This window comes from Sebastes umbrosus, chromosome 8 (assembly GCF_015220745.1).
Source record: "Sebastes umbrosus isolate fSebUmb1 chromosome 8, fSebUmb1.pri, whole genome shotgun sequence".
Taxonomy (NCBI): domain Eukaryota; kingdom Metazoa; phylum Chordata; class Actinopteri; order Perciformes; family Sebastidae; genus Sebastes; species Sebastes umbrosus.
In genome coordinates this window covers 3,249,044-3,267,317 of record NC_051276.1, presented here as the reverse complement: position 1 = coordinate 3,267,317, position 18,274 = coordinate 3,249,044, and the positions used below count along the sequence as shown (strand labels likewise).

General features: G+C 41.5%; 1 protein-coding gene across 2 annotated transcripts; it reads right to left on the bottom strand.

Annotated features, from left to right (window-relative positions):
- Nucleotides 1-3,484: 3,484 nt before the first annotated feature.
- Nucleotides 3,485-18,015, bottom strand: lrp13 (low-density lipoprotein receptor related-protein 13). 2 transcript variants are annotated; one of them, XM_037776740.1, is made up of 21 exons: nt 17,856-18,015; nt 17,527-17,682; nt 16,415-16,630; nt 16,080-16,301; nt 14,893-15,108; nt 14,559-14,788; nt 13,575-13,704; nt 12,666-12,856; nt 12,240-12,426; nt 10,629-10,841; nt 10,338-10,521; nt 10,043-10,244; nt 9,600-9,764; nt 8,275-8,475; nt 6,095-6,644; nt 5,827-5,946; nt 4,850-4,957; nt 4,521-4,754; nt 4,014-4,398; nt 3,660-3,768; nt 3,485-3,560 (listed from the first exon to the last, which is right to left on the bottom strand). In XM_037776740.1, exons 1-21 carry the CDS (start codon nt 17,911-17,913, stop codon nt 3,537-3,539), a joined length of 4,101 nt encoding a protein of 1,366 aa, XP_037632668.1. In that variant the 5' UTR covers nt 17,914-18,015; the 3' UTR covers nt 3,485-3,536. The 2 variants fall into 2 exon arrangements, with proteins under 2 accessions (XP_037632668.1, XP_037632667.1); XM_037776739.1 differs by having other exon boundaries at nt 17,847-18,001.
- Nucleotides 18,016-18,274: the final 259 nt, after the last annotated feature.

Genomic DNA, 18,274 nt, shown 5'->3' with positions numbered 1-18,274 from the left:
CTAATTCCAGAGCTTTTCTTCCTGCAATCAATTAAATCTACCATTTGTCCACAGAAATAAAACAACATACCCTCCTGAATTCACTTCAAACATGCCCCCATATGTACATTTATTCTTATCATTTACAATTACAGCAACAGTCAAGACATTTCTTCAGGAATGTGAGCGTCAGAGCTGTGGACCCATTACTTAGAAAGGCCTTACACACCAACACAGGTGTTTCCATTACAGTGGCTGATCAGACCTCTGATTTACGACAGAGTATTAGGGCCACAATGAGGAAAACAAATCTGAGATTTCGAGAATAAAGTCATAATATTACGAGAATAAAGTCTTAATATTACAAGAATAAAGTCATAACTTTACGAGAAAGAATTTGTAATATTACGAGAATAAAGTTGTAACTTTACAAGAGAAAAAGTTTAAATATTACGAGAATAAAGTAGTAAATTTAGGAGAAAAAAAGTCGTAATATTAGGAAAACACATTACCAGCAACCAACAAAACGGGCGGGAGGACATAGCAGCCTGAGCCTGCTTCTGGACGGGTAGCAGCTGTTTGTCTCGGTTTATTTCTTCGGAATAAATGCAGTTTCTTGCACAATCTTTTCAAGGTCCTGATACTGATGATAATGTAGTGCTGATGTGCCAAAAGATGAAGTATTTCCTTATTTGTGAAACCTAAACTAAAGTATAACTTCACAAGATGCTCCACGTTTCTCATTTTCGCACAGGCGGCACGCTGCTCTATTTTCACCCAAAAATAACATGTAAAACGTATGACTTTATTCTAGTAATATTCCGACTTTTTTTCTCGTAAAATTACAACTTTATTCTTGTAATATTAGGACTTTTTTCTTGTAAAGTTACAACTTTATTCTCGTAATATTACGACTTTTTTCTTGTAAATTTACGACTATATTCTCGTAATTTTACGCCTTTTTTTCTCGTAAAGTTATGACTTTATTCTCATATTACGACTTTATTCCTCATAAAATTACGACTTTATTCCTGTAATATTACGACTTTTTTCTTGTAAAATTATGACTATATTCTCGTAATATTACGACTTCTTTTCTCGTAAATTTATGACTTTATTCTCGTAATTTTACGCCTTTTTTTCTCGTAAAGTTATGACTTTATTCTCATATTACGACTTTATTCTCGGAAATTACCGACTAAGTTACCGTAGATTATTTTTTTTCCTCAATGTGGCCTTAATACTCTGTCGTACCGCTTGGTGTACTAATAAGAATGATAAATGTGTCATTTGTCCCGCCCTCAAAAATGCAACAGAGTTAATAGGATGGTGAGGGAGATGTCAAGCACAGTTCCGAAACACTCACAGTGCTCTAATCAGCTGGAAATAATGAACATCACCTGTGAGGGATTACAGTCAGTAAAAGTACTAATATCACAAGCAAAATGTGCTCAAAACTATCAAAAGTAAAAGTACTCACACTCACTTCACCACAGGATTATCGTTATCAATGCATTAACATGTAAGCACCAAATTGTAGTTGGTTTGAGCTTTTAACTATTTTATATGCTGTTGGATAGTTTCATCTATAACAATGCCTCATAATATACATTATGCTGATCACATGTTTTGCATGTAAAATGTTCAGCTGCAAATAAATGTAGTGATGTTAAAAGTGTAGCATGTTAGTAGAAAAGTTGAATAAAATGGTAATCCTGTATCTCAAACTGCTCGACTAAATGTACTCAACAGCACTGTAGCAGTAGCTGTAGTAAAACAGCAGTTCAGCAACAATAGCAGCTCTGTGAGGCTGTACTCACACACAGCAGGGCTTTGAGCTAAATGCTAACATAAGCATGCTAACGCTGATGTTAAGTGTGATGTCTTCCACATGCACTCTTAGTTCAGCTTGAGATCATGCCAACATTTGCTTATTAGGACAAAATAACAGCTGATGGGAATATCATTTTGCAGGTATTTGATCATAAACCAAGGTATTGGACGGATTCAAATTTGGATCCAATGATTGCGCTAGAGGAGAATTTAAGGGATGGCCAAATTACAATTATATTAATGGCTATCCATCCGGTAGCCTACTTGAGATATTTCCATCTGAATCAAAGTGGTGGACTGACTGACAGACATTGCCTAGAGCCATGCCGCTAGCATGGTTAAAAGTGGATGACAGCCATTTCTTTTAATTTGGTCTTGAATTAACGAAAGGTAACAGTTCTACAAATCAATTGGCATAAAATTAATCCGCAAATATTAATCATTTAATTTTTTTTAAGCAAAAATGTCAACAATTCTCTGGCTACGGCTTCTCAAATGTGAAGATTGCTACTTTGCTGCTTTTCTCCATTGTATATCACTGTAAAGTGAAAATTTGTGTTTTGGACTGCTGGTCAAACAAAAAGAGACATATGAAGACAATATGTTAGGCTCCGGGACTGTGCTTTACAAACTGTTTGACATTTGATAGACCAAATGATAAATTAAGATAATCAGCAGATTAGTCAATAATGAAAATAATGTTAGTTGCAGCTTTTTAAAGGTCCCATATTGTAAAAAGTGAGATTTTCATGTCTTTTATATTATAAAGCAGTATTAAGTGCTATATAAATACTGTTAAACTATCAAAACGCTCAATATACAGAGAAACACACAAAACCCGTATTCAGAAATTGTGCGTTTGAAACAAGCCGTTAGGATTTCTGTCCATTTGTGATGTCACAAATATACAATATATTGATCATAACACAGTTTTAAACAAACATTCTAAATGTGTCCCAGTTTATTTCCTGTTGCAGTGCATGTAAATAACAGCTGACAGGAAGTACCCAAACTGTTGCCTAGCAACGGAATTCCGTTGCAATTCCGTTGAAATTCACTAAAACGGAGCGTTTTTCAGACAAAGGGTAAATACAGGCATATTCAGCAGACAGTATGAGGAAAATAAAGTGTTTTTTTTTAACATTACGGCATGTAAACATGCTCTAGTAGAAAGACAAAATACAAGTATGAACTTGAAAATGAGCATGATATGGGACCTTTAAGTATATAATATGAAATTTCTGGGGAAGTTTTGGTCACTCAAGGAAAAAGGTGCGTTTTGGATCAAGAACCTCTGAGCATCAACAGCTGTCTTCCATCCTCCAGGTCAAACTGTAGTGCATTTCCTGCATTTGAGGTTTCTCCTCCCAGAGTTGGAGGTTTCTCTTTTGCTTCCTTCAATGCCAGATCCCCATTGTTCTTTGTAAGTCATCCTGAAGTTGCCAAGAGGTTCAGCAATGAGGATGACAAAGGAGAACCCACCATGTGGTCACCAGCCTCCGTTACCCGCTGACCTCCTGCCACTACCCACCATCTAACATGAAGATGCTCTTTTGATCAGTGTGAACAATGTTCAAGTCAGTGCCATAACTATCTATTACAATCTGTCAAAAGTTCAACATTGGTGGTCTAACCGACAGTAAACAATGCTGAAATAACTTCACAGGAAACGTTGGAAAATGCAAACCGTTTATTTAAAAACTTTGCTTGCCCGTGAATCAACCTCAGTCCACAGAAGATACCGCTTCCTGCAAAGAAACAAAGAAAGAAAAGTCAGACCGCCATCCCACTAGCACAGCGTCATAAATTGGGAACCTGCTAGTTTATGGAGTTGTTGGGAGGTCCACCTCTGGTTTGTCTGTGTCTGCTGGGGCAGTTTGTGCACTGGGGCTGGTCTCCGCTTTGTTCTCCAGGTCAGTCATGCTGGTTTCCTTCACTGCTGCTGGGCTCGCTCTCCTGCAGAAGGAAATACAGAAGTGTAGTCCTGTGCAGGCTGTACTGTGTCGCGTAAGTGACAATTCTCTCTGACCAATCAGCGATCTGCAGAGGTCTGTGCGGTTCTAGTATCGGCTCAGCTCGCTATGAACCTCGACCAAGGTGGTACCAAAGAAGTACCGAGTATCCACAACTTTTGCTAAATGAAATCTACATGTTTAATGCTGTGACGGGAAGGTTTTTCTTAATTAGTAAATCAGACAAACCTTGTGTTGGCACTCTTCTTCCGCTTAACCACCACCGCCATCACAGCAATGACCACCACTCCAGCACAGAGCCCCGCGCCGCCGTAGACAAGGGGACCCCGCATGGTCTTCAGGAGATGGTCTTGACAGGAGTCGCCGCTGTAGACCAGTGAACACACACACGCAGTGTCTCCGTTGGTCTCCTCACAGCGTCCGTTGCCACTGCAGCGACTCTGGCTGCACTGCTGGGCGTTCAGGTTCCTGAGCAGACCGTTCACATTCGGGGTGGTGTTCGGGCCGGTGGCATCAGAAAGAGGAGTTCGAGGGGACGGAGGAGGAGGAGTGGAGCTGTGGGGCTGGGTGGGAGCAGGGACCTTGGATCCTGACCACTGCTTCAGACTGACACCTAAGAAAAGATGACAGTTCAGCCAAAACCTCATGTCGTTTTAGACTAAGAGGACATTACATCCATTTTCCAGGTTTTATTGCTTTTATAAAAAAAAAAAAAAAGGAGGTATTAAGACTCACAGTTCTCATCCGAGTGGTCAGAGCAGTCAACATGGCCGTTACAGAACTTCTCAACAGGCTGGCATGAGAGTTGATCCAGACAGGGCCTGCTGCCATCGGGGCAGCGCTGCTCCGGGCTGCAGTGGGTGGCATTCACAAGGATGTGGTCATGGGCACACTTGCATGTCTGACCTCCTGGAGTGGCGAGGCATAAGTGCTGGCAGTTGCCGTTGTTTTCGGTGCACTGGTTTGAACCTGTGAAAAATAAATCAGTAGATTATCAATCAACTGACATCTACAATTTCAGCACACTGGCATTTGAACAGTTCTGGAGTGTGGTTCTTACGTACCAGTCTGACTGGACTTGCCGAACGCCTTTAAGCTGACCACTTCTGTGCCGACCTCAAACCACAACGTGTTTTGCTGCTGCTCGTCTCTGTACCACAGCCTGGTCTTGTCTGAAGGAAAGGGCCAACACAACATCACAACAGCTACATTAGAAAGCTAAGGAAACAATTGTAAGATGTTTGACCATCCAGTGAGATAGAATGTCGTTACTAAAGGTCAAGCTATGAGTTGCCAGTTGCAAATTTGTGGAGACCATTTTGTCACACAGGAATTATGAATGTCTTGAGCTACTGATGAATAGAAACAAGACTCGGCCAGAGCCGAGTATATGGCTGGACCGTATATGGTCCGTTTGTGAATTTGTGGATACACGAATAGTCAGTGGTAATATCTATAATGTTAAATTCAGGTACGGCGAGGACACGCTGCTCCACTCAACTGGCCATTCAAGTGTTGACATACCCCATCATGGAATGCTTCCAACTGGTCCCTGGTTTTCTGCTTACCCTTTCAAACAGGAAACAACATGGCGGCCTGCTCATAAACTTTCTGTTATTCCATCTAAACAATCCACCAAAATCTACTTCTGAAAACATTTTAACAGAGAAATAGGCGATGATGCCACTGCTGAATCTCATTTAATTTTAGAACTAGATCGCCTAGTTTCTCAGCTTGGTCCAAGTTCAGTAAGCCGGACACGTCGCGCTGGACGGGCTCATTTGCATGAAGGACTGTTCCCCGCCTTTTCATTTTGGAAGAGCAACGGCCAATGAAGAAACTCCAACACTCGGCCCAACCAATCACGTAACTTCATCACTTTTGCGTTTGTAGGGCAGGCCCTCTGCAGTCCAGCCATAAATATGCAGGAAAGAATCAATATATAAGATAAAGTTATGTCGAACAACCACCTCCTGGTAGTTTGGTACACACAACTTGGCATAAGGTGTCATTTCATTTAGTACATACTATGAGCCATTACCACTGACAGTCATCCAGAGCAGTGTGTCATCACTCAGAGCCACTGCAGCCAGGCCATCGCCGGCCTTCAGCTCTCTGTATCCAGATCCATCCAGCTGGACCGAGCCGATGGTCCCTAAACCTGCAAGAATCCAAGCCATGTTATTACTTTTCTGTACGACAAATTACAGCTTTATTCCACGTCAGTTTTGACTTTCAAGGCATGAAAACATCTTAAAACTCCCCAACTATACCAAAAATGTGTAAGTAATACTTAAAATAAAGCATACCTGTGTCAGCCCAGTAAATTGTATCTCCATTACTGGAGAAGACCAGAGATGTAGGCTGGACAGCATCCTTCCACACCACACTCCGCCCAGCACCGTCCATGCTGGCACACTCTATAGTAGCCACGGTGTCTGTACCCTGCAAGCCCAGGTTGGTGAAACAGACTCTTCCACTGGTAGGGTGGAGGGCGATGGACTCCACTCTACCAATACCTTCCTTTATGAGGACAGCAGTGTGTGCACCGGTGGTGGAAGTGACCTGCAGGCGCGGCTGTTTGTTGCTGCTCCAGTAGACGTCGAGTGTGACCCAGTCCAGGGCCATGGCGGTGATGGTGTTGCTCAGGAGTTTGAGAAGCTGGCCCTGAGAGGACAAGTCAGAGTCCTTGAGTTTGAAGGAGCTGAGGGAAGTTGTGCCGTCGTCCGTCAAGAACAGGGTGTGCTCGCGTAGGCTGTAGTCCATGATGGCTGCCTCGTTGACGCTGGGCACCTGCAGGGCCAGGTGTTCAGGCCAGCCCTTCAGCTCTGCTGCTGTGTGTCGCGACTGCAAGTAGATCTATGAGAGTATGGATATGAGAGTGGTAATAAATGTCCAACTATTCCTTTAAAGTAGATTCTCTTAAAGTTGCAGTCGGTAACTTTGAGCAAATATGATAAAAAAAAAAAAAAAAAAAAAAAAAAAGTTTATAAAGCGGTCACTATACATGAGACAGAATCTGAAAAAACAAAACCATGTTCCTCTGTGTCCTCCTGTGCTCCTAATGGCATTTGCGAGATTCCACTGCGCCCGATGGAAAAACAACCCATCAGAGCTGACCAGTGTCTACAGCAGCTTTCAATCACTGCTTGCAAAACTTGAACTCCAATCAAACTGTCAAACTAGGCAGTGCTGATATGAATCAACTATCAAGCTGTAAAAGAAGAAAGTTTGCTCCGGCTGGTGGGCGGTGCTTGTTTTTTTTCGACTTTGTTTCAACATGGCTGCTGGGTCACACTCTTTATCATTTAACAGCTAAACAGTACACTACAAGATGTTTCTAAAAACATTTGAGGCGAGAAATAGTCATTATAGTAACAGAATCTTGATACATATTTGATCAGCGCTGCCTAGTTTGACCGTTTGATCGGAGTTCAAGTTTTGCGAGCAGTGATTGACAGCTGCTGTAGACACTGGTCAGCTCTGATGGATTGTTTTCCATCGGGCGCTGTGAGTACAGGAGAACACAGAGGAACATGATTTTTTTCCCACAGATTATCTGTCTCATGTACTACTGTCAGGATATAGTGACAGTTTTATAAAAATAAGTTTATCAGATTTGCTCAAAGTTACCGACTGCAGCTTTAAAGCGGCAGTAGGCAGAATGTTTTTGGCATCATTGGGCAAAAATTCCTTGGTAACCTTTCAGCATATTTTAATTCAAGTGTTCTGAGAGATAACTAGACTTCTGCTCCTCCTCATGGCTCTGTTTTCAGGCTTTAGAAAAATCTAGCCAGTGACAGCAGACTTTGGCCAATCACAGGTCATTTCAGAGAGAGAGCGTTCCTATTGGCTGTTCATTCAACGGAGGCAGCTGTCAATCACTCGCAAACTCCTTTCAAACGGTCAAACTAGGCAGCGCTGATTAAATATTAATTAATATTCTGTTACTGTAATGCCCGTTTCCCACATAAAATGTTTTCAGAAACATCTTGTAGTGTACTGTTTAGCTTTAAAATGAGAATGTGTGCTCCAGCTGGTGGGCGGTGCTTGGTATTTCATCAACTGATCCCAACATGGCGGCCGGGACACAAACTTTCTCATTTCACAGCTAAACAGTACACTACAAGATGTTTGAGGAGAGAAATAGGCATTACAGTAACAGAATATTGATTCATATTTGGTCAGCGCTGCCTAGTTTGATCAGTTTGAGTTGAGTGACAGTTTGCGAGTGATTGACAGCTGCTCAGGGACGGCAAGGCTCCAGATCAGCGCCGATTGGTTGTTTTCCTCTGCTCTGTGAAATCTTGCAGATGCCGTTAGGAGCACCAGAGGACACGTGATTTTTTTCATATTACCCGTCTCATGCACTGCTGATATAGTGACCGTATTATATAAATATTTTTTTTAAACATACTTGCGCCAATTGTACCCACTGCAGCTTTAAAGAAAATTACACTAAGTGTAATTATGCATCATAGAAAAAAACCTGGGTGACGGTGGAGGGAGACAGCATCAGCAGGAACGCTGAATTGACCAGGCTGGAGCAGGTCAGGCCATCCGCAGACAGTAAAAGGCCAGCGGGACACTTGCACACAGCCTTGGGTCCCGGGGCCAACACACACATGTGGGAACAGTCCATCTTTTCACAGGGGCTCTCAATACCCACCTGGAGCAATGGGTGGATGACCTGCAAACCAGGCAGGGAACAGGAAAAGTGTTTTAAAAATGCATTTTTGCACCTTAGAATCCATGCTGATAAACAACTGAAATATTACATTTACAACTCGCACATTATGATTTCATTTAAAACACCAGTTCTGCAATTTTTCCATGAGCAACCCCAGGATTTTTATAATTTCCCAAAACTGTGCCAAAATAGGTTCATATCTTCACAAGTGGAAAGCTTCATGCAATGTCACTGCTGTGCATGGGGCAATATGGCAAGCATCTGTGAGCACTTCACAAACAAGAAATTATCCAAATTAAGTTAGAGTTTCTCCATCATACAATACAAGCCACGTTTCCACCTTTTCCTAAACATCCTTAAGGGATAGTTTGGGTGTTTTGAAGTGGGGTTGTATGAGGTACTTATCCATAGTCAGTGTATTATCTACAGTAGATGACGGTCGGCACGCCCCCAGTTGGAGAAGCAGACAGGAGTTACTGCAGGGAACCATACCAAGACACTACTGTGGCTGGCAGCAAAACGTGTTTTAGCCACCTAAAAGAAACGCTCACCTAAAATAATAAATAAATCAGTATCAGTTTATGTGTACGCTATATTTAGAATATTTTCGCAGGTTTACCTTGCAGTGAGACAGCTATACATTCTATGTTTCCAATGGGGAACTGAAGCAGTTATCTATGCTCTCGCCAAAGCAACCAGACTCCATTGGAAAAAAAAAAAAAGTTTTTAACAATTTTACCTCGAAGAACACGGGACATGCTGGTCTACCGATGCCTCGGTTAGTTCATTTGTGTTATTGTGTGACTTTGGTTAGTTCGAATTGGTGGATACAACGGCTTCAGTTCCCCATCCGAAAGGGCTGTCTGAAGGCAAGGTAAAAATGAAAATATTCTAAAGCGTACACTTAAAAACTGATATTTTTTTTTAGGTGAGCCTTTCTGCTGGGCCCTGTCCACAGCAGTACATTGCTTTGGTTCTGTGCTGTAATTCCCATCTGCTTCTCCAGCTGGGGATGTGGCGACTGCCATCTACTGTAGGTAATACACTGACTGTGGATAAGTACCTCATACGACCCCACTTCAAAACACCCAAACTGTCCCTTTAATTCTTAACATTTTACTCACCTTCACACCAAAAGGTTGTCTGGGTCTTTTAAGGAGAACTTGGTGGTTTTTGCCAGAGATTTTATGAGCAGCCATCACCACTCGCTTCTTGGCATCAGACCAGTAGAGCATGTCATTGAACACCGCCAGGGAGAATGGGTTGGTGGTCTCTTTCATCTGTAGAAGCTGAAAATTACATTATTGAAGCACGTGACTTCAGAGTCTATGCTGGGGCCATTTTGGAAGAAAAAAAAAAAAACCCATGAAGTGCCACTTGTGGGGTACTTATAGTTATAAGGAGGGCCAGATGACCTTTTGCTGGATTTAGTGTTGCGTTATAGTGTTTAAATTGATTTTCAAGAGCCTGCAACAAGCTTTGGGATGGTTGCATCCAAAAACTGAAAGGAAAAAAATCATTTCAAAGATTAAACCAGACAACATCCCCCCCTTCCACATTGGTTTACCCGAATGTCCTCTCCATCTAGTGTTGCAGACCCAATCAACCTCAGCCTTTCATCCGTCCAGTAGACTCTGTCAGAGATGGCGTCCACGGCCACACCGCCCGGCCAGCCCAGACTGGAGTTCACCACTGCCTTCCTCTCTGACCCGTCCATACCAGCACGCTCTATCTTGACTACATTACCGATCTCTGTCCAGAACATCAACCTGGTAGAAAAATATTTTTTTTAAAAAAGATGGTCTTCAAGGTTTTTACAAACATTGTAGAATAGTTTGGAGGTAAAATAAAGTCATGCTGACCCTTTTTGTGGCAGCAGTGCCAGAGAGCGAGGCTGATCCAGGTCTTCATCCAGGATGACGCTGTGGTCCAATGACTTCACGGTGGCTTTGGCCAGTCTGATGGCAACAATCTGACTGTTCACTCCGTCGATCCAGTACAGGTTCCTCCCGAGCCAGTCCACGGCCACAGAATCAGCCCGGACACCTGTGGAAACAAAATGGTGTCGCATGTCATGAGGAGGTATCCTTATACCTATTACTCTGCATCAATGTCACCTACAACATGCCAACCACATCTTGTGTTGCACCAACCTTTAACCACAGTTCCTGTGGTCTTCTGGTCCAGCGAGGACCACCTTATGCTGTCGGTGTCCAGACTGACCCAAAAGACCCTCTGCTCCATCCAGTCGTAGTCCAGGGAGAGGATGGCCTTCTTGGCAGAGGAGGACAACACGTCTAGGCTGCCACTGCGCAGGCCGAACATGAAGAGGTCTGTTTGGACCGACGTCAACAGGAAGGGTTCACCTAAGGGGGGGAGAGAAGGATCATCGTTATGGTGCCAATATTTATTTTTGGCCCCATTCGGGATGGTCTAACTGGGTGATTGCATTTATTGAACCACAGTGCCAAAATACTCTGATATTAGATTCATATCCAATACATTTTATTAACATTTTCATAGTCTTTTATGTTTTTAAGGTAGAGGTAGTGTGCAGATACAAGACAAATGTTTATAACAAACTTCAAAACATTAAAAAAAAGGTACAGTGTGTAGGATCTAGTGGTGTGGTTGCAGATTGAAACCAACTGAGTACCCCTCCTCTCTCCTCCCTTTCCAAGACTACGGTGATGTGAGCCGCACACTGCAAAACCGTGCTTATGCCGTTCACCTCACTCAGAGGCCATCCTTACCATGATAAGGCTACTCTGAGGCGTTAGGCGTTCAGTTAGGAGCAATGGAAGTCAGACGGCGGCTGGCGGTACCACGGTTTTGCACTCTGCGGCTCACGTTACCGCAGTTTCACAGGTGTGTCGGAGAACTACTGTGGCCTTCAGGTAACGTAAAAACGTGAAAGGGTCTCACTAGAGCCAGTGTTTGGTTTGTCCGTTCTGGGCTACTGTAGAAACATGGCGGTGCAACATGGCGGACTCCATTAAGAGGACCCGCTACCTATGTAGATATGAAGGGCTCATTCTAAGCTAACAAAAACACAATGATTCTTAGTTTCAGGTGATTATACACTAATGAAAACAGTTATGAATATTATACTCCATTTCTGCAAATAGATCCCTTGACATGGTTCCTTTAAAAGATTTGTTTCTCTTTTCCAAAAATGTCGATCAAAGTATTTGCTTTCTTGGTAAAAGAGAAGATTGATACCACTTCTCATATTAAATATGAAGCTACAACTAGAAGACTGTTAGTCTAGCTGGAATAAAGACTTGAAATAGGGCTAGCCAGGCTCTGTCCTACAGCACTCAAGAAATAGTCTGGCACATAAACGGCAACGTGACAATTTCATATTTTAGATATACTAATTTGTGAGCTTTAGAGGTGCTGGTAGGTGGATTTTCTTTATGCTAAGCTAAGCTTCTCCTGGCTGTGGCTTCATATTTAGAGACATAAGTGGTATCGATCTCAAAGAACGTATATTGCCAAGAAGTGAAAGTACATTTTTCGTTCCTTTGCAGCATCAGCGCCCAGCAGCAGTGCTATGCTTCCGCCATTTTGGACAGAAAGTGACTACCGGACGCCAGTAAAACATCCGCCTACAGTGCCGTACAAAAGTAAAACTAAATAATTTTTCTATTGTCATATTCAAAATGGCCTATGTTGAACAATATATTATAAATATGATAAGCATTTTCAGTCCAAAATGGCAGCAACAGCAGTAAAGGATACAGTCTACCAAAGGGCATTACCTGTGATCTTGCAGTGGTGTCCACCTGGCTCCTTGATGTAGCCTGGGTGACAGTCACATCGGTATGAGCCTTCAGTGTTAATGCACCACTGACTGCATACACCTGGGCTCCGGCCTTCACACTCATCAATATCAGCACAGGTCAGCCCGTCCTCCATGAGCCTGAACCCTGCTGCACAGAGACAACGCTACGCAGCAAGAACCAAGTATTAGTCACATTTACATTACACACTTATCAGAAGGTACTCCATCATGCAGTCATGATACGGACACTTTTACTTTATAAAAAGAATGCTTGTTTATCCAGAATGGTCTTTCAGAAGCTTCACGCTGTACTGCTACAGTCACAATTCACTTTCTACTGCATTTCTGTCTTTATTTTTTTTCTATGTTAAGCCCACAGTTGGGTACACAGCAGGGTCCTCACCGTCCCCTGTGGCGTGCTGTAGCAGCTCTGGGAGCAGCGGCTGTTGTCTTCCTCTGCACAGTTTATCTGGCAGCTGCCTCCCTCGTCTGAGCCGTCGGCGCAGTTGGTGATGCCGTTACACACCAGGGCTGGATTCAGGCACTCCTGGCTGCCACACTGGAACTGGTGAGGGAGGCATGTCAGCACCCCACCTGGTACGTACGCACACACATACACACACACACAACATTTTCATGTTTAGTTCAGAATTTTACAGTTATTCAGCCACATTTTGAAATAAGGAAAATCCTGAATGGTGATGTTTACTGAAAGTTAACAAACCAACGAAAACAGTTAAAGATAAAATATTTAATCATGATTAATCGCATGATTGTCTATAGTTAATTGCGATTAATCATATTTTTTTATCTGTCAAACTGTACCTCAAAGGGAGATTTGTCAAGTATTTAATACTCTTATCAAAATAGGAGCTATGTATATATTTATTACAGGAAATCAGACATGTGGGTACCCATAGAACCCATTTTCATTCACATACATTGAGGTCAAAGGTCAAGGGACTCCTTTGAAAAGGGCCATGACAGTTTTTTTTCCTCGCCAAAATTAAGTGCAAGTTTGGAGCGTTAGTCAGCCTTCGCTACAAGCCTGTATGACATGAACCAATGGATCACTTAGGTTTTCTAGTTTCATATGCTGCCAGTATCTTCACTTCACTAGTGTTAAAACTGAGCCCGCTACAACCTTAAAATTGCAAGTTGCATTAATGTGTTAAAGAAATTGGTGCTGTTAAAAATAATTTGCGTTAACCTTGTCCTCATTCCACTTCAAACCCAGCATTGTTTAATTTCTTTTCACCAATGGCTAAACAACTCTCCCCCCCCCCATGTTATATAATGTATAACTACTCACATTCAGTCTCGTCACTGCCATCGTCACAGTCCTTCATGCCGTCACACCTCCAGGCTGTAGGGATACACTTGGTCTTGGATTTACACGACCACTGGAATTTACCACAGATCAGAGGAGCCACGGGACAATCCTAAAGGAGGAACCGAGGGATTATTTTACTGTCGTCTAAACTGGTACTTCACAATTCAACTTTTGATTTGAAGGTTGAGACAGGGAGGCCGCATTAAATTGGAGGGAAGATGAGGGAAAAATGCTAAAAGAATAAATATATATATATATATATATATATATATATATATATATATATATATATATATATATATATATATATATATATATATATATATATATATATATATATAGAAAAAATAAAAAAATCATAAAATATAACATATCGGAATCTTATTAGTCATGCCCCTCTTTCTAAAACATAATTCATCATGTCATAAACTGTCAGTGTTTGAAATACAGATGTTATTATTGCATTAATTAATATAAGTAAGGAAATATATTCAGAAGATTAAGTAATTTATCTATCTATTTTACATTTTCCATAGTATTATCAATGGGTTTTTAAAGATATCTTTCAAAAGGGGGAGCCCCGGCCGTAAGCTAATGCTATTTGGGGGGTATTGGCATGGAAAAGTTCGGGAACCCCTGGTTTAGACCATTAGAGTTACATCTGTAAACCACTATTTCATCAAGCCTTTGCCCAACTGAAGTGTGCTTAACACACAGAAACCCTGCCAGCTCCATGAGCACTGATCTGACCCTGACCTTTGACCTTCATGCAGCAGAGGGGTATGAGAAGAATCCTTTGAGATGAACAAAATCCCTTTTCAGTGTTGATTTCGGCTCTTGTTTCATCCCTTATTTTCCACATACATTAAACAAGTAAGTATGGTCCTAAAATGTGGTCCAACACTGTCTACTTTTATGTCTGCTTTTGCCCAACAAACTTGTGGCGTTGCCTTAAATATCTACCTTCTCATCTGTGCCATCTTTGCAGTCCAGATCTCCGTCACAGATCCACTCCTGCACCAGACACTCCTTGCTCTGGGGGCAGCGGTGCTTGGTGGTGCAGACCGGTGCGTCGGTGCAGCTCTCCTCATCTGAGCGGTCCCAGCAGTCTGGGTGACCATCGCAGAGCATTGTGACCGACACACACTGGCCACTGGTACACTTGAACTCAGTGGCACCGCAGCCCTCATCAGCTGTGGGGTCGTGGGGGGGGGGGGGGGGCAAAGATACCATCACAAAGGTGTCCTGTACAAGCAGAGCTGATTAATACAGTGAATATTGTGCAATGACAACGTACCACAGTTTGCCTCGTCGCTGCCGTCCAAACAGTCCCTCTCCCCATCACAGAGGAAGCTGCTGGGAATGCAGCGGCTCTTGTCATCACACTGGTGAGCGCAGCCCTCCATCTTCTTGGCACATCCCAGTTCGTCCGAGCGGTCCTGACACTGAGGCACACCGTCACACACCTGGCTCTGCTCGATGCACTTCTTTCCATGCGCGCACTGGAACTGGTCTGCAGAGGACACAGTGGCACAATCAGGATGCTGGCAGGACTGGGGTTATGATTGGCCTTCAAATTGTGTAGTGTGTTCCCAGCTTTAAAGGATTAACTTGATTATACATAATGCTATTTGCTTATGTTCACTACCCATGAATGATTTGTAATTATGTACTTCTTTGCAGTGACAATCCAATGTCACTTCAGACCGATGTATTTAGACTACATTCAGTTCAATACGGCTACCAATGCTCCTCAATTAATGTCAGTACATAGTGTGAAGCTGTATAGAGCTGTGACCGTCTCTATGGAGGACGGAACCTTGCCAAAATATAAATTAATAAATAACTCGATAGATAAATTTCATTAAATATAGCATAAATATTAAAAATAAAAGTAGCCAATAATTAGTTGATATTTCTGTTTTAATGTGCTTCTTTATTTACTCATCTTTGTATTAATTCCGTTATTTATTTACTCTTGTTTAATTTTCCCTTTTATTTATTTATGCATTTACTTTTTCATTTTATTTATTTTCTAATTATTTTTTTAAATAAATGCAAAGATCAATAAATGCAAAAATAAATACATGAATAAATAAAAAGGGAAATTAAACAGAAATGTAAATAAATAAGGGAATTAATACAAAGATAAATAAAACAAATTTAAACAGAAATATCAATTTATGTCACATTTTATCAATTATTAATGGCTACATTTATTGTTAATATTATTTTTGTTACATTTAAGGATATATTTATTAACCGAGTCATTTATTTATCTATTCTTTTTTGTAAAGGTGTGCAAATTTTGGCAGGTTCCATTCTCCACATGTCTCTGCACCAACATCCTGTACATTTAATGCATTTGGAAGAAAAGGTATTTGATTTTTTATGATGAATATTAACACTACCCACTAGAGGGCAGTAAATATTTTGAACCCACATACGGGAGATCGCACCCACAAAAACCAAACACTAGATTACCTATTTCACATGCTGATGAGCATTCTTCCTCATCTGACCCATCTCCACAGTCTGCTTCTCCATCACAGACGTGGTTGTAGAGGACACACTCTGCGTTGTCCTTGCAGCGTTTAGAGCCCAAAGAACACTTGATGGGTGCGGGTGGGCCCTCGGAGGCAGCAGGCACAGAGGTTGTATTACTGGCCCCTTCCTCCTTTTCATGCTCGTCTTCCTCTTGGTCCCCTGATGCAGATGCCAAATAAAAATGGGTAAACATTACGATGCTGCAAGTGTGAAATGTGGATGCAATCATCTCCTGTGGGAGAGCTGTATATTCTCAAACCATTTCAACCTACCACAGTTGGCTTCATCTGTGGCATCTAAACAGTCTCTCTCTCCATCACAGAGGAAGTTTGCAGGTATGCAGCGGCTGTTATTGTCACAGTGGTGAGCACAGCCCTCAGTTTGCGTCGTACACTGCATTTCATCAGAGCGGTCCTGACACTGAGGTACACCGTCACACACCTGGTTCTTGTCTATACACTTTTTCCCATGAGCACACTGGAACTGAGCTGTTGGGATGCAGACATTTGACATGAAGAGACAAGTTATGGTTTTGACCGAAACAAAGTTTACAATTTTTGCTTGCATTAAAATGACTCATATTTAATTGGATGTCCTATTGAAACCGACTTAATGACATAATATGACATTACCCTGCCAGTTTATTAGGTACACCTAGCGAAAAAACTAACAATTGTGCAGTAAATCCTGTCTTCATGAAGGTCTTAATGTTCAGTTTTTGTTTAAATTGTTTTAGAGAGGTGTTGATTCAACTGTATGATCAGTTTGGAGGCTGCAGTTTGTGGTGCTGTTGAACTGTGTTGCTTAACACAGAGAGCCTACCCTCAATGATATCACAAAAACTGAACATTAAAAGTGAAGGTAAGATTTACTGCAGGGCTGTTGTGCAAGACTGCCTTAGCTTTAGCCTGGTGTACCTAATAAACTTTTTAATCTGACAGGATTTAACTTTTTACAGGAGCGGGTACTTTACAACTCTACTGTTTCCTCTGAAATTTCAGCTTTATGAATTAACACAAATCTTTCAGTTGGTTTGATGACATTCATTCACCCTTGAGGATGGAGTTGTTGTTTTTTTTTACCCATAAATCATCAGCCATCTTCTAGGTTCTTAAATATGAAAAATCCCAAGAATACACATCAAATTTTGATTAAAATCACATTAATTTGCTTATTTTGTTAAGGTCTGTTTTAATCAATACCATACAAGACATGTATTTGATTTATTATGCCAAAAAAAAAATTCAAATCCAGTCTAATCTAATCTGACTCTGACCGACTCTTTTCAGTGATAGTCATACATTTAAGTTATTCACAGAACTGTATGCGATATGCAGCAAACCTCAGACAGTAATGGCAAGCAGTAGGACTTTCAGTCCAGTACCTTCATTGCATCCTGATGCACAGCCCTCTTCATCTGAACCATCCTTGCAGTCAGGCTCTCCATCACACACATGGCTGTAGAGGACACACTCGGAAACATCCTTGCACAGTTTAGAGCTCAGGCCACACTTCACAGGACTGCTTTCAGCTGAAACAACTGTTTGGATCACAAAAATGGCACTCACTGCTACAGTTGAAATAATGGCTGATAATAATGGCACTCTGCGTCTGAACTGAGAAACATCACTCTGAGTAAACTGTAACGTGTAAAGTCTTATCCGGATACTTTTGTAGATAGTGTAAAAGCTATTTTTGGCCCACCTCGCTCACCTTGCAAGGGCCCTGACAACTGCAATAAGACTGCACAAAGAAACAAACATCCACCCATCGCCACAGACAAATTAAAACGGACCTAAGGCTGCCAAGTGCTGAAGGGTCGCATTTTATAATGGTACCAGGTGATGCCAATACAACCTAATGAAACACCTGAGTGAGGGGAGGAGCTATTGATTCCTGCCCTATGATCCTGAGAGAGGTTATTATATCATACAGAAACGGAAGTACAAACATTACAAACATTTCTAATAAGAAATAGCTAAAACTGATTGTGACATTCTTTATTTTATTTTTTTATTTTTTTTATTTATTTTGTAATTAATTAATTAATTAATCTATTTATTTATTTCTTCATCTATTTATTTATTTATTTTGTTTATTTATTTTTGCTGTTAATCTACCGTTGTATTTTG